The following is a 15,096-nucleotide window of genomic DNA, read 5'->3' as shown; positions in this document are numbered from 1 at the left end:
GCTAGGATTACAGCTGTGAGCCACCACACCCAGCCAGGGGACTATTTTCAATAAAGGTGTTCTCTGATCTTTCTCTAGCACTGAAATTCATTTGAGTTATTCCCAGATAGTTCACCTTGCTAATAGCCTGTTCAGGGCTCTAGAGCAATGCTGCCTGGTAGAAATATTACCCAAACCACATAGGTAATTTTTAATTTTCTTGTAGCTAAATTTAAATAAGTAAAAAGAAACAGGTGAGATTATGTTTAATAGTACATCTCATTTGTCTTAATATAACTGAGAATATTATTTCTATAAGCAATTACTGATTATAAATGAAGCCATCAATTTATTAATGAGAGTGCTTTCATTTTTAAAAATGAAGTCTTTGAAATTTGGTGTATATTTTACATCACACCTCAATTCCACCTAGCCATATTTTCAAGTACTCAAAAGACATGGTGGCTAGTGGCTAGCATGCTGAGCAGTACAGCTCTAGAATATTGATTATAGTACCTCCGGGAACACTTCATGATGTGCAGATTGTAATTTCCATGAGGACACTCTAAGGGAAATTATTTTTATTATTGAGACAGAGTCTCACTCTGTCACCGAGATTGCAGTGCAATGGTACGATCTCAGCTCACTGCAACCTCCAAGTAGCTGGGATTACAGGCTTCTGCCATCACACCCAGCTAATTTTTGTACCTTTGGTAGAGATGGGGTTTCACCATATTGTTGAGGCTGGTCTTGAGCTCCTGACCTCAGGTGATCTACCCGCCTCAGCCTCCCAAAGTGCTGGCATTGCAGGCATAAGCCAGTGCACCCATCCTAGGGGACCTTATTAATCTTTGTACTTCTGTATCTCTTATGTCTAACACAATGCCTATTGTTAGATAGGAATGAATGAGGAACTATAAATTCTGGTTATTAGCAACAATCTCATGACTAAACAGACTTCAAAGGAAATATGACATGGTGGATTAGAGAGAAAAAAATTATGTGACCCTTAATGACATGGTTCAGCTGCTGGATCAACCCTTACCTGAAGTCTACATAATTACTAGATATTTTGGTTTCCTGAGTCAGCATATTTTATTGTTTAAGCTAGTTTGAGTTGGGGTGTCTGTTACTTATGACCAAAAGCAACTAGTAACAGGAATGAAAGTAAATGCTCGGTAAATAAGACTATTTTCACAAATCAGTACAATCAAAATGCCGTGCATTTCAATCTCTTTGAAGCACTGCATTTCCTCCCAATGGGATATTATACAACATAGAATGAATGTAATGAACAGAGATGGTTCTTATCAAGCATACTCAACTTACTGAAAACCACTAAAGACAGAGGAGCTATCTATGTTAAAGCAAAAAGGGAAGAGATCAGATATTAAAATAGAAGGCTTACAGCAGACGAGAGTCAAAAAGTAAGACAAGGACATGTACTGAGGGTGGAAAAGCACACAAGAAGAAAATCTGGCCAGGCGCGGGGGCTCACGCCTATAATCCCAGCACTTTGGGAGGCCAAGGCAAGGGGATCACCTGAGGTCAGGCGTTTGAGATTAGCCTGGTCAACAGGGCGAAACCCCATCACTACTAAAAATATAAAAATTAGCCAGGCGTGGTGGCTCACGCCTGTAATCCTAGCACTTTGGGAGGCTGAGGTGGGTGGATCACCTGAGGTCAGGAGTTCAAAACCAGCCTGGCCGACATGGTGAAACCCCATCTTTAAAAATAAAAAAAAAAAAGAAAAATACAAAAATTAGCCAGGCATATGGCATGCACCTATAACCCCAGCTTCCAGGGAGACTGAGGCAGGAGAACTGCTTCAACTCGGGAGGCAGAGGTTGCGGTGAGCCGAAATCATGCCAATGCTTTCCAGCCTGGGTGACAGAGCAAGACTCCAGCTCTAAAAAAAGAAAACCTGGTCAGATGTGGTGGCTTATGCTTGTAATTCCAGCACTTTGGGAGGCCAAGGCGTGTGGATCACCTGAGGTCAGTAGTTTGAGACCAGCCTGGCCAACATGGTGAAATCGTGTCTCTACTAAAAATACAAAAAATTAGCCGGGCCAGGCTGGTCTCAAACTCCTGACCTCAAGTGATCCACCTGCCTCGGCTTCCCAGAGTGCCGGGGCTACAGGCACCATCCACCGTACCTGGCCTTAATCTGACCACTTCTTAGCTTCTCCCGACACTCCATGCACCACGGACACCCACAAATACTCAAATGGTGCATGACAGCAGGAAAACCATGAATGACAACAAACTTTTCAAGTACAATTATTCCATCTCACATTCCAAAAGTCTTCGATACAGGCCCAAATCTTCATGCAGCACCCCTTTGCACACATAGGACTGTCATGATGTATTTGTAACTTGGCAGTTGGTTGCTTTCTGTGTGGCCATATGAAAAAGAGCCAGCATCATCGGAGAAAAACGGGAACCTTCTCTGAGGGGGTCTACCCAGTTTACATAGGAGACTCACTCAAAATTACAGAGGCTGAGATTTCACTAGTAATAAAAAGCCCACCAAAATGGATGGTTGGTCCTTGGCACTTCCCCACTGCATCCCCATGTTTACACATCTGATGTTATTTGTTTCAAAGAACTTTATGAAGTGGCCAGGCACGGTGGCTCACACCTGTAATCCCAGCACTTTGGGAGGCTGAGGCAAGCAGATCACCTGAGGTCAGGAGTTCAAAACCAGCCTGACCAACCTGGTGAAACCCTGCCTCTAAGAAAAATAACAAAAATTAGCCAGGCTTGATGGCAGGCGCCTGTAATCCCAGCTACTAGGGAGATTGAAGCAGGAGAATCACTTGAACCCGAGAGGTAGAGGTTGCAGTAAGCTGAGATGGCACCACTACACTCTGTCTCAAAAAATAATAAAATAAAAAATAAAAAATAACTTTATGAAGTCAAAGCTCAGTTTGGTATATCATTATACTATGTATACAACATGAGGAAAAAGATAATTCACTGTCTTCAATAATCTGAACTTCCTAATTACTAAATGACTCTATAGGATCTGAAGTGTTCAAGTTTCCATTGTCTGTAAAAGATGACTTGGCTAGGATCACTTATAGAAAAAAAGAATATTTGAGAGAGGGGGAGGGGTATCTAATTACAAGAACTATTTGACTCTCAATCCAGAAGGTATTTACAAATAAATGGCCTATCAATCACAATCATCTCTATCTGTTCATTAATGCAGAGTCCCTCCTTCATCTGATTGTTCTGCGGAAGCTGTGTTTGAAAGTAATATATTGCATTTCTTCACAAAACATTGGCAAAGATAGCTATTCCCTAATAGAGATGATCTGGCTGTACCTTGAGTCATCTGTCTTCTATGTGACATAACTGTTCTATCTCATTCATTGCCTCATGTTTCATAAGTGTTCATTTGCTAAATTTCCATCTGCTCATTCACAAGCAATGCATGCTCTGTCTTCTTCATGGTCACATGAAGAAAAATTTGGGGGGTTTTATAGAATGCGGATCTTAAACATATGATGATATTCGACTTTAAAAAAAATCTCACTTCTTGGAGAGAATAAAAAATAATTTTATTTTCCAAGTAGGAATCTGAGTCTTATATGCCATTTAAAGAAAAAAATTCACAAAGCCAGGTTGCTCACTTCAATACAGGGCAATTTTTCATCAGCCAGGTCTGTCAAGTCCATTTTATTTCATAAATTGGACAGCCATATCTGTATGTTTTCTATCAGCCTTAAAAAAATGATATTCTTTTCATTGGTAGTATTGGGTTTTATTTTGGGATGTTTTCTCTTTTTAGGAGTGAGGAAAAATATCTTGACAGTATTCAGTATTTTTGAAAGCACATGATATTTACACAAAGGATAAGACCAGAATAAAACTTAAAGCATTTGATAGACATTACTTCATGAACCTTAGAACTATCTTTGAAACAAAGCAGAGGAACAAAGGACAAATATTTAGGGAAGGTCTGCTATGTGCCAGGAATGGGACTGGGTAATTTATATAAATCATCTCCTTTCATCCTCACAAAATCCCTATGATTTGGGTGGTATTCTTTTTCCCTTTTTTCAAAATATATAGATGTATTTTTTATTTCAGTAGCTTTTAGGGTACAAGTAGTTTTTGATTATGTAGATTAATTGGATAGTGGTGAAGTCTCAGATTTTAGTGCACCTGTCACCAAGTAGTGTAGTTTTTTTAATCCCTCACCTTTCTCCCGTGCTCCCACTTTTGAGTCCAAAGTCTATTACACGGCTCTGTATGGCTTTGTGTACTCTGACACATGTGTTCTCATCTCTATTTTAAAGGTAAGAAAACTGAACTAGGTGAGATCGGTAATTGGCCCAAAGTGATATAGAGGGTAAATGAAAGGGAATCAGGATTCAAATCCAGCTCTTTTTTTTTTTTTTTTTTTTTTTTTTTTTTTTTTTTTTTTGAGACGGAGTTTCGCTCTTGTTACCCAGGCTGGAGTGCAATGGCGCGATCTCGGCTCACCGCAACCTCCGCCTCCTGGGTTCAAGCAATTCTCCTGCCTCAGCCTCCTGAGTAGCTGGGATTACAGGCACACGCCACCATGCCCAGCTAATTTTTAGTATTTTTAGTAGAGACGGGGTTTCACCATGTTGACCAGGATGGTCTCAATCTCTTGACCTCGTGATCCACCCGCCTCGGCCTCCCAAAGTGCTGGGATTACAGGCTTGAGCCACCGCGCCCGGCCCCAGCTCTTGAAGTTTCTAAACTCATGCGCCAAGTGGCTTACAATGAGGAAAATACAAAAAATAACCTAAATGGTAACACAGGCATTGATTAAGTAAATTATAGTATATCCAGCTGGGCAGGGTGGCTCACACCTGTAATCCCAGCACTTGGGGAGGCCAAGGAGGGAAGATACCTGAGGCCAGCAGTTTGACACTAGCCTTGCCAACATGGCAAAACCCTGTCTCTATTAAAACTATAAAAATTACCTGGGCATGGTGGCACACGCCTGTAATCCTAGCTACTTGGGAGGTTGAGGCATGAGAACCACTTGAACTCAAAAGGCAGAGGTTGCAGTGAGCCGAGATGGTGCCACTGCACTCCAGCCTGGGCAACAGAGCAAGACTCTGTCATAAGTAAGTAAATGATTTAATTAAATAGAATGTATTATATGATCCCTTAGAAGAGATAATTTCATATCTATATTTGCATTTAAAAAGTTGTTATTCCTGGGTGGTGGGATGCGAAGTGTGCTTCTTTTGTTGTTTATTTCTGGTTGGTCTACAAAGAGCCTGTATTACCTGGATGGAATGATAAATGAATAGATGGTTGGATGACTAGGTAGATAAACTGATAGACACATAAATATATATAGAATATATAGGAAGATAAAGATAGAATATATTCAGTGTTTCAGGAAAAGAAAGATTTTCAGCACATTTGATATTTGAAAAGCTCTATGTACTTTAAGAATATCTAATCATCTGTAAAATACTTGCAGAGTTCAGAAAAAATCTATATATCTGTATCTATACTTATCTATACATTTATAGATATATTAATTTATCATGTACCATCTACCCATATGTATAATAAGTATATAAATGTATATATAGATGACACAATATGTATACATTTAAAGAAAGACAATGAAAATATATATATATAACAGAACAAATGTAATAAATGATAATAATCAGGAAATCTGGGTAAAGGGTACATAGACGTTCCTTGTGCTATTTGTTCAAGTTCTCTAAGTTTGAATTATCTCAAAATAAAAAGATTTTTAAATCTAATAGATATTTTATGGGGTTTTTTTGTTTTTGTTTTTGTTTTTTTCTGAGATAGAGTTTTACTTTATCACTTAGGCTGGAGTGCATTGGCACAATCTTGGCTCAATGCAACTTCTGCGTCCTGGATTCAAGCAATTCTCCTGCCTCAGCGTCGCAAGTAGCTGGGATTACAGGTGCCTACCACCATGCCTGGCTAATTTTTGTATTTTGAGTAGACAGGGTTTCGCCATGTTGGCCAGGCTAGTCTCGAACTCCTGACCTGAATTGCTATTCTCCTGCTTCAATCTCCCAAAGTGCTGGGATTACAAGTAAGAGCCACCACATCCAGCTATTTTACGGTTTACCTACTTTTGTAACAAGATGCTAATTTTAAGAGACCCACTTTCACCATTTGCTCTCCTTGACACTTGAAGCAAGAACCCCACAATCAGTTTGTGAATTTGGCCTTTCAAGTGCTTATCATAGACTAACTTAATATTTATTGAATTGTGTCTTTCCCAGAGCACAGAAATACATAGGAAGCCTCCCACTTTGTTTGACAAGACCAGCACAATCTCAGTAACAGAATTTGACAAACCTAGCACACACAAAAAATCACGGACCAATATGAATCATAAATATAGACACAAATGCATGAAACAAAATGCTAGCTTCTTCAATTCTGGTAAAGTCTTTAAAAAAACCATTCATAGGTAGGATTTATTTCAAAATTATAAGTTTAGTTCAGCATGGGTAAATCAAGGTATGTTAAAAGAGATACTCCATCTGAGTCTCTTGATAAATGGCAAAGAGGCATTTTTTCTTGGGCAGTATCTTTTTGCAAACTAGATACAACAGAACACTATAAAGTATGGCTATCCAAAAAAAAAAAAAACCTGTATGTTTTCAAGGGAAATACTAGAGGCATTACCACCAAAGCAAGGAATAAGAAAATTACACCCATTATCACTGCTATTATTCAACACTGTTCCGGTCTTTCTTTTTTTCTTAAGATGAAGTCTCACTCTTTTGCCCAGACTGAAGTGCAGTGGCACATTCCTGGCTCACTGAAACTTCCACCTCCTAGGTTCAAGCAATTCTCCTGTCTCAGCCTCCTGAGTAGCTGGGATTACAGGCATGAACCACCACCCCTATTTTTTTTTTTTATTTTTAGTAGAGATGGGGCTTTACCACATTGGTCAAGCTGGTCTTGAACTCCTAACTTCAAGGTGATCCACCTGCCTCGTCCTCCCTAAGTGCTGGGGTTACAGGTGTGAGCCACCATGCTCAGACTATTCTGGTATTTCTTAACTTTATTATTACCTAGGAAATCCAAAGAATAACTAATAAGACAGTTCTAATCGAATCCAATACACATTCAAAACTTTACTATATTATACTAGGTATCAGGGATTAGCAAACTGCCTATAAAGGTCAAAGAGTAAATATTTTAGCCTTTTTGGGCCATCCAGTTTCCATGGCAACTATTTGACTGTGCCACTGGAGTGCAAAAGCAGTCACTGATAATGCATAAGTCAAAGGATGTGGCTGTGTTCCAATAAAACTTCCAGGCAGTGGACTGGATTTCACCTACTAGCCATGGTTTACTGACCTCTGCTTTATACCACAGAAAGCAGTTGATGGGAAAGCGTTATTCTTTAAAACATCAAAAAAATATAAAGACCTAGAAACAAACTTTTTTTTTTTTTTTTTTTTTTTGAGACAGAGTTTCATTCTCGTTGCCCAGGCTAGAATGCAATGGCTTGATCTCGGCTCACTGCAATCTCTGTCTCCCAGTTCAAGTGATTCTCCTGCCTCGGCGTGTTGAGTAGCTGGGAATTACAGGCACCACCATGCCTGGTTAATTTTTGTGTTTTTAGTAGAGGCAGGTTTTCACTATATTAGCCATGGCTGGTCTTGAACTCCTGATCTCAGGTAATCCACCTGCCTCAGCCTCCCAAAGTGCTAGGATTACAGGCATGAGCCACTGTGCCCGGCTGAAATAAACTTTCTAAAAGGCAATTTGGCTATATGCATTAAAAATGAAATTTAGAGCCGGGCGCGGTGGCTCAAGCCTGTAATCCCAGCACTTTGGGAGGCCGAGGCGGGCGGATCACAAGGTCAAGAGATCGAGACCATCCTGGTCAACATGGTGAAACCCTGTCTCTACTAAAAATACAAAAAATTAGCTGGGCATGGTGGCACATGCCTGTAATCCCAGCTACTCAGGAGGCTGAGGCAGGAGAATTGCCTGAACCCAGGGGGCAGAGGTTGCAGTGAGCCGAGATCGCGCCATTGCACTCCAGCCTGGGTAACAAGAGCGAAACTCCATCTCACAAAAAAAAAAAAAAAAAATGAAATTTAGAGTACTTTTTCAACCCAATAATTCCATTTCTGGGAATATATCCCTAAGGATACATTTAGACAAAGACACAAAGATGTGTACACAAGGATGTTTATTACAGTGTTATTTATATTAAGAAAAGTTGGCCAGGCATGGTGGCTCACGCCTGTAATCCCAGCACTTTGGGAGACTGAGGTGGGCGGATCACTTGAGGTCAGGAGTTTGAGACTAGCCTGATCAACATAGTGAAACCCCATCTTTACTAAAAATACAAAAATTAGCCAGCCGTGGTGGCAGGTGCTTATAATCCCAGGTACTCAGGAGGCTGAGGCAGGAGAATTGCTTGAACTCAGGAGGTGGAGGTTGCAGTGAGCCAAGATGGTCCCATTGCACTCCAATCTGGGTGACAAGAGCAAAATTCCGTTTCAAAAAAAAGAAAGAAAGAAAGAAAGTTATTTACTACTCACATAATCTATGTCTATGAGGAATGCATAGTTTCTGAAAACAAGTTACAGAGTAGCATGCATAATATCAGCTAATTTTTTACAAATATAGGTGTGCATATGAAGTTACGCACATGGGCCTACACATGCAACAAAACTTGGGAAGAAATATCCACGATTGCTTTATTAGCAGTTATTTCCTGGGGTGGATTTATGAGCAACTTTTCTTCTAATTTTTGCTCTTTTATTACTTCTTCAATGGAACTGGGAAATAATATTTTCAATTTTTAAAAGTTAGCAAATGCAAAAACCCTGTGCTAAACAATTTACTCACATTTCTATTAATTTTGAAGGAGCCTGTAGACAGTATCCTCCTCAAACAAAGCACATTGATACTGATTTTAATGTTCACGCTAAAGTTCCAGACAACCCTGGAAAGTTATTTAAGTTATCGTTAGCTACTACATGTCCTGAAGACAAAAATCTTTGGGTTATAACTAAGGTAAAAGGAGCATATGTCTGGAAATCTTGTAGTTTTCTTATCGTTCAGTAATGTTTCTGCATGCATGACTATGCATGTGTGTGCATGCACATGTGTGTGTACACATGTCTATTAAGGAAAACCAGAGAAGGGAAATAGGAAATGGACAAAAATGGTAAATGAAAGACCAACATGAATTAATGTCCTACAGAAAAATAAGTATGAGTAAACTCACTCTTCAAGGTCTTATTAATGATTTTATAGTATGAGAATCTTGCCTGTTGGGTTAGGAGAAAACCCTGACATTCCTGCAAATTCCCATTTATAACTTACCAAGACTAAATTTAGGTCTCCTAATAGAAAATTTAAGTCCATGTGATTTATATCTAGTTGTCAAATTGAAGCACATTTTTCCTTACAATTGACAACAGGTATCTATTTATTTTGCCGAGAGTTTCACTTGTAAAACAATACATATTTAAGTTTCATGTACTTAAAATCTTGGGAAAATGTAAATGGGAAGGAAAAATTACGATTTGTATAACCTCTCAGGAATTTTTTGTAGGTGCTACTGAATGCAAGTTACATGGTGTAACTAACTCACAGTTGTCAAAAATAGCCCCCCAAAAATACTATTTTTGCCTTCTCAAAACAATTACCTTACCTGGCTTTGAAATCTTCCTACTTCCCTCCTGAAGCGGTCTTCACCAATAGCCTAGCATAAAAATTAGATCCAACGCAAACAGAATATCCTCCAGTAATAGACATTTCCAACTTTGGCGGGGGGCAGGGGGATGCATTTGAGCACCTATGTGTGTGTGCATGCATGTGAGTCTGTGTGTGTGAGCTTGTCATTGCTAGAGCAGCCATGGGAGAAAAGCGAATCTCCCTAGAGCCAACTAAGAAGTTAATAGGAACAATATGACAACCACAAGGTCATCCAGAGTTCTCAAAAGTGATGTCAAAAGATAATGAGGTGTTAAGTACATTTTGTAAGCCATGAAAATCCAGGACACAATAAGCAAGAAAGGAAGTTTGCTCTGAATACAACAGACAAATGAGTATATTGATATAATTGTTTATTAACTATTCCTTTGCTTCCAATCTCAGCCAAATGCTCTTTATCCTTTGGTAGTAGAATTTACAATTAGCAAACATGAACATAACAACCTACATTAGTCTTATGTTGAGATCTGGGAGACCAGAATTCTGCAAACTTTCCTTTCAACCTTTCATTTTCAAAATTCTTAGAAATGAATTAAGCATAATTAAAAAGTGAGAAGTCATGCTTCAAATCCCAAACTATGTTTTGCCTGTCAAATATTGCACTCTGTAAAGTTTATCACCAAACCCCAGTAGAAACTTACCCTTCAACTTGAGGTCAACATTATGTCTCAGCCAAGGATAAACCCCATAGCTTGGCATATCTTCGGGAATTGGATTATTGCTTATCCAGCCATCACAAGCGAACCGGAAGAAATTATCACAAGGATCCACAGAGAGATTTACTTTACTTAAGATGGCAGCAGCTATTTAGAAAGAAAATCACAGGATTAATAAGCACTGAACGTTGTGTACTGTTCTTTTCCAAATTAAACAATGATTTCATATCAACCAGTTTCCAAGCCTTGGCATTTACATTTTCCCTTAAATAACTCTTTGAATCTACCTCACTATATAAATGACTACATTCAAAGTGAATGGATAGGCCAGGCACAGTGGCTCACGCCTGTAATCCCAGCACTTTGGGAGGCTGAGGCAGGTGGATCACCTGAGATCAGGAGTTCAAGACTAGCCTGACCAACATGGGGAAATCCCATCTCTACTAAAAATATAGAAATTAGCCAGATTTGGTGGTGCACACCTGTAATCCCAGCTACTCGGAGGCTGAGGCAGGAGAATCGCTTCAACCCCGGACATGGAGGTTGCAGCAAGCCAAGATCGTACCACTGCAGTCCAGCCTGGGGTGACAAAGTGAATTGTCTCTCAAAAAAAATTGAATAGATAGAAGTTTGGTGGTATTATTGTTACCATTTTTTGCAGGATCATCCCTAACATTTGTGGGGTGTAGGACAAGAATACAAATTGAGTGTGTGGTCAATCGCTTGCAAAGATAACTGTGACTCTTTCTTCCATCCTGCTTGTCCTTCTACAAAGTGACTTGCTGCTCTAACCCATCAAGTGGTAGAGTCTATTTACCCTGCCTTGAATTTGGACTGACCTTGTCACTTGCTTTGACCAACAGAATTGGCAGAACTTTCTGTGAGTTTCAAAGCTAAGCCTTAAGAGGCCTTGCAACTTCGATATTAACTCCCTTTAAATGAAACCCTGAAGCTGCTCTTTGGAGCAGCCTCCTGGAGGACAAGATGCCACATAGAGAAGAACCAAACCAGAACATTTGCCAGACATTGACCGAGGCAATCATTCATCTTCCAGTCCAGGCACCCGTCTAGCTGAATGCAGCTGCACAAATGAGCCTAGGCAAAAATCAGCAGAGAAACCATCCACCAAATCCATCAAATCATGAGAAATATTAAATCATTTCTGTTCCAGGCTGCTATGGTCTGGGTGGTTTACCTCACAGTGAAGGCTAATGAAAACAGAGGTCCATATGTCATCTATCTAAATATTTAAAAGTTATATTTATAATATACTTTCAAAGTCTTGAGCTCCTTGATAGTCAGTGTAACTCTCAGAGAAATAAAGCCCTGGAAGAGGCCCACACAGACCCTGGAAGGAAGCTTGGGGCCATCAGTCAGGGAATTCTGAGGTGTAAGAAGGAGAGAGCTGCCTACTTAGCTCCACAGATCCCTTGACTAGAGGAGATGCGTGGCCAGAGGAGGGCCAAAGTAGGGTATTCTAAATGAGGGACCCGGGTCTAGGGGTGGAACTGAGTATGTGTATAAGTTAACAGAAAGACACAATCAACTGATCTACCATTTTTTCCTCTTTCATAAGTCCATACACAATTACATACAGAAGACAGCCCATAGGTAGGAGATGTGTGCATAAATATGTAATCGTGAGCTTTAAAATAAAACCCCTAGCCGGGCGTGGTGGCTCAAGCCTGTAATCCCAGCACTTTGGGAGGCTGAGGCGGGCGGATCATGAGGTTGAGAGATCGAGACCATCCTGGTCAACAGGGTGAAATCCCGTCTCTACTAAAAATACAAAACATTAGCTGGGTATGGTGGTGCGTGCCTGTAATCCTAGCTACTCAGGAGGCTGAGGCAGGAGAATTGCTTGAACCCAGGAGGCGGAGGTTGCGGTGAGCCGAGATCGTGCCATTGCACTCCAGCCTGGGTAACAAGAGTGAAACTCCGTCTCAAAAAAAATAAAATAAAATAAAACCCTTCATTACAAAATGAGAAGTTTCCAAAATTTCCAATACTGAACAACGCTCTTCCAACAGCCATACAATTGCCAGCTACCACTCTAGCACAAAGATATGCACCAACTGATTTTTTTAAAAAGCAGCCAATATCTTAATGACATTAGAAAGGTGACATTCTGAGCAATTTTCATACTTTAAATAATGCCAGTACATATTTTTGTTTGAAGTAATGAAAACCCAAAGAGATTTTAGCTAAATATGAATGAACTGCCCCAAAAAAGTATCATCTGTGTAGATTTAGATACATATCTTACAGTTTGGTTACACGTGTGGCTCCTCCAGGTATAAAAATAAGACTAGATATTTCTCTAGCCTATACTTTTTTTTTTTTTTTTTTTTGAGACAGAGTCTTGCTTTGTCACCAGGCGCCAGGCTGGAGTGCAGTGGCACAATCTGGGCTCACTGCAACCTCTGCCTCCCGAGTTCAAGCAATTCTCCTGCCTCAGCCTCCCAAGTAGCTGGGACTACAGACACGTGCCACCACACCCAGTTAATTTTTGTATATTTTTAGTAGAGACAGGTTTCACTATGTTGGCCAGGATGGTCTCGATCTCTTGACCGTGTGATCCGCCCGCCTAGGCCTCCCAAAGTTCTAGGATTACAGGCATGAGCCACCGCGCCCGGCCTAGCCTATATTTTCTACAAAAATTTCAAACAGCTTTTTGTCTCCAATTAAGTGAATATAAAAACATTCTAATTTCTATAGGCCCTCAAAAACCCGACCATTTTCAAACCTCCCCCCACCTCACTCACAACACAAAAGAGAAAGAAAATACTAGCAAAAACTTGGTTTAGAGGCCACTGTCGCTCACGCCTGTAACCCCAGCATTGGGAGTCTGAAGCGGGCAGATTGCTTGAGCCCAGGAGTTCGAGACCAGCCTGGGTAACATGGCAAAATCCAGTCTCTACAAAAAAAAAAAAAAAAAACAAAAAGGGCTTAGAAGTTTGATAAATTTCAAATTTGCTTAACATTTTTGTGATTCAGAACTAGCATCAATTGCCTCTAATTATATTTTTACTTACTGCTACTATTTTATCATTAATATTTAATATGCTAGGATATAACGAAATCTTTTTGTTGGTATTTATAGTTACTGCATGCAGCCACAGAATGAATCTGCTACATGACTCCTCAGAGACATGGATCACACGTCTCAGTCCCACACAACATTTACAGTCACACAGGGGAGCCCTCACATGCATTTTTACTCACATAAGTGCATTGTTTTCCAGCCTCCTTCTCAAACTTTCCCTGCCCCCAACCCTCAAATGTATCCTCTCCAACTCACCAGTATTCTTGCAGGTAACTAGAAAAACTGCAAGGTCAGCTCTGACCTTGGCTCTGATACAAAAGTTGGGGAATACATCACTCACACTGAATTTGGAAAGAAGCTTGCTGAGTGAGAAAACTCTAGCTTCAGCCTCCCAATTCATCATTCACAATTCACAGTGGGGCACAGGGCTACACTTTCTGCAGGGGAACTGTGACTTCAAATTGCAAGGGACCATAGTTGTCAAGACACGGAAACTCCTTTCCCCCTACTAAGCTCCATGGAGAAAACCCAGTCTTGTTTTAATAAAAAAATATGAAGACGAAGAAAATCTGTGAAAGCTCAGGCTACATGCTCTTCCAAGTCATTGTATATAAGGTTAATGGTCACACAGTCTTCAGCTGGTGTTTATGTGGTACAAGTGGAGGCATCCTCCCCAAATACCAGCCTGTGTTTTTAGATTTAATCAAGGATGAAGGCAGAAAGTAGCAATAAAAATAATTAACAATAACACGGGCTGGGCAAGGTGGCTCACGCCTATAATCCCAACACTTTGGGAGGTCAAGGCAGGCGGATCACCTGAGGTCAGGAATTCGAGACCAGCCTTATCAACATGGAGAAACCTCATCTCTACTAAAAATACAAAATTAGCCAGGCATGGTGGCACATGCCTATAATCCCAGCTACTGGGGAGGTTGAGGCAGGAGAGTTGATTCAGGAGGCAGAGGTTGCGGTGAGCTGAGATCACACCATTACACTCAAGCCTGGGTCACAAGAGCAAAACTCCTTCTCAAAGAATAAATAATAATAAAATCACCAATACTGAGTATTTCCTTTTTGCCGGGGACTATGCTAAGCCCTTTTTAAGCAATACGGCATCGTCACAAACTCTAAAGTCAGACGCTTCTGTTTGAATGAGAGATAACACCCTTGCAATAGCTAAGTCACCTTAGGCAGGTTATTTATAAGCTCTGTGTCTTAGTTTCCTCACCTGAAAATGGGGATAATAATAGCACCCCATAGAATCATTATGCAAATTAAATGATTAAATATACGTAAAGTGCTTAGAACAGTGGTTGGGCACATTACCATATAAATGGAGGATGCCCAGTGAAGTTTGAACTACTGATAAATAACCACCTTTCAGAGTAAGTATGTAGCAAATATTGCATGGGACATACACCAAAAGTAGTCATTGCATATCTGCAATTCAAATTTCACTGAGCATCCTGTACGTATGTATGTATGTATTTAGCAATATCTGTGAACTATAATTCCATCTGAAACTCTTGAGGCTAGATATGTTTCAGACGTCATAGATTTTTCAGATTTTAGAAAAGAAATACATTGCATATAACCTCAGATCACGTAATATTTCAGCAATAGGTAGAGGGGCAGGCCTGAAGCAAGTGCATTAATAGTTCTATAGGGAAACAT

At 40.1% G+C, this 15,096-nt stretch overlaps 1 protein-coding gene across 1 annotated transcript in view; it reads right to left on the bottom strand.

Annotated features, from left to right (window-relative positions):
• The window catches only part of PHEX (phosphate regulating endopeptidase X-linked), a 220,919-nt gene that overhangs the window by 190,201 nt on the left and 15,622 nt on the right, over nucleotides 1-15,096 (bottom strand). The window contains exon 3 of the mRNA XM_003924097.4: nucleotides 10,362-10,523. Within this exon, the coding sequence (XP_003924146.1) occupies nucleotides 10,362-10,523 (162 nt within the window). The remainder of the gene's footprint in view (nucleotides 1-10,361; nucleotides 10,524-15,096) is intronic.

This window comes from Saimiri boliviensis, chromosome X (genome assembly GCF_048565385.1).
Source record: "Saimiri boliviensis isolate mSaiBol1 chromosome X, mSaiBol1.pri, whole genome shotgun sequence".
NCBI classification, from domain to species: Eukaryota; Metazoa; Chordata; class Mammalia; order Primates; family Cebidae; genus Saimiri; species Saimiri boliviensis.
The sequence above is the reverse complement of the archived record's forward strand: the minus strand, read 5'-3'. Positions and strand labels throughout refer to the sequence as shown.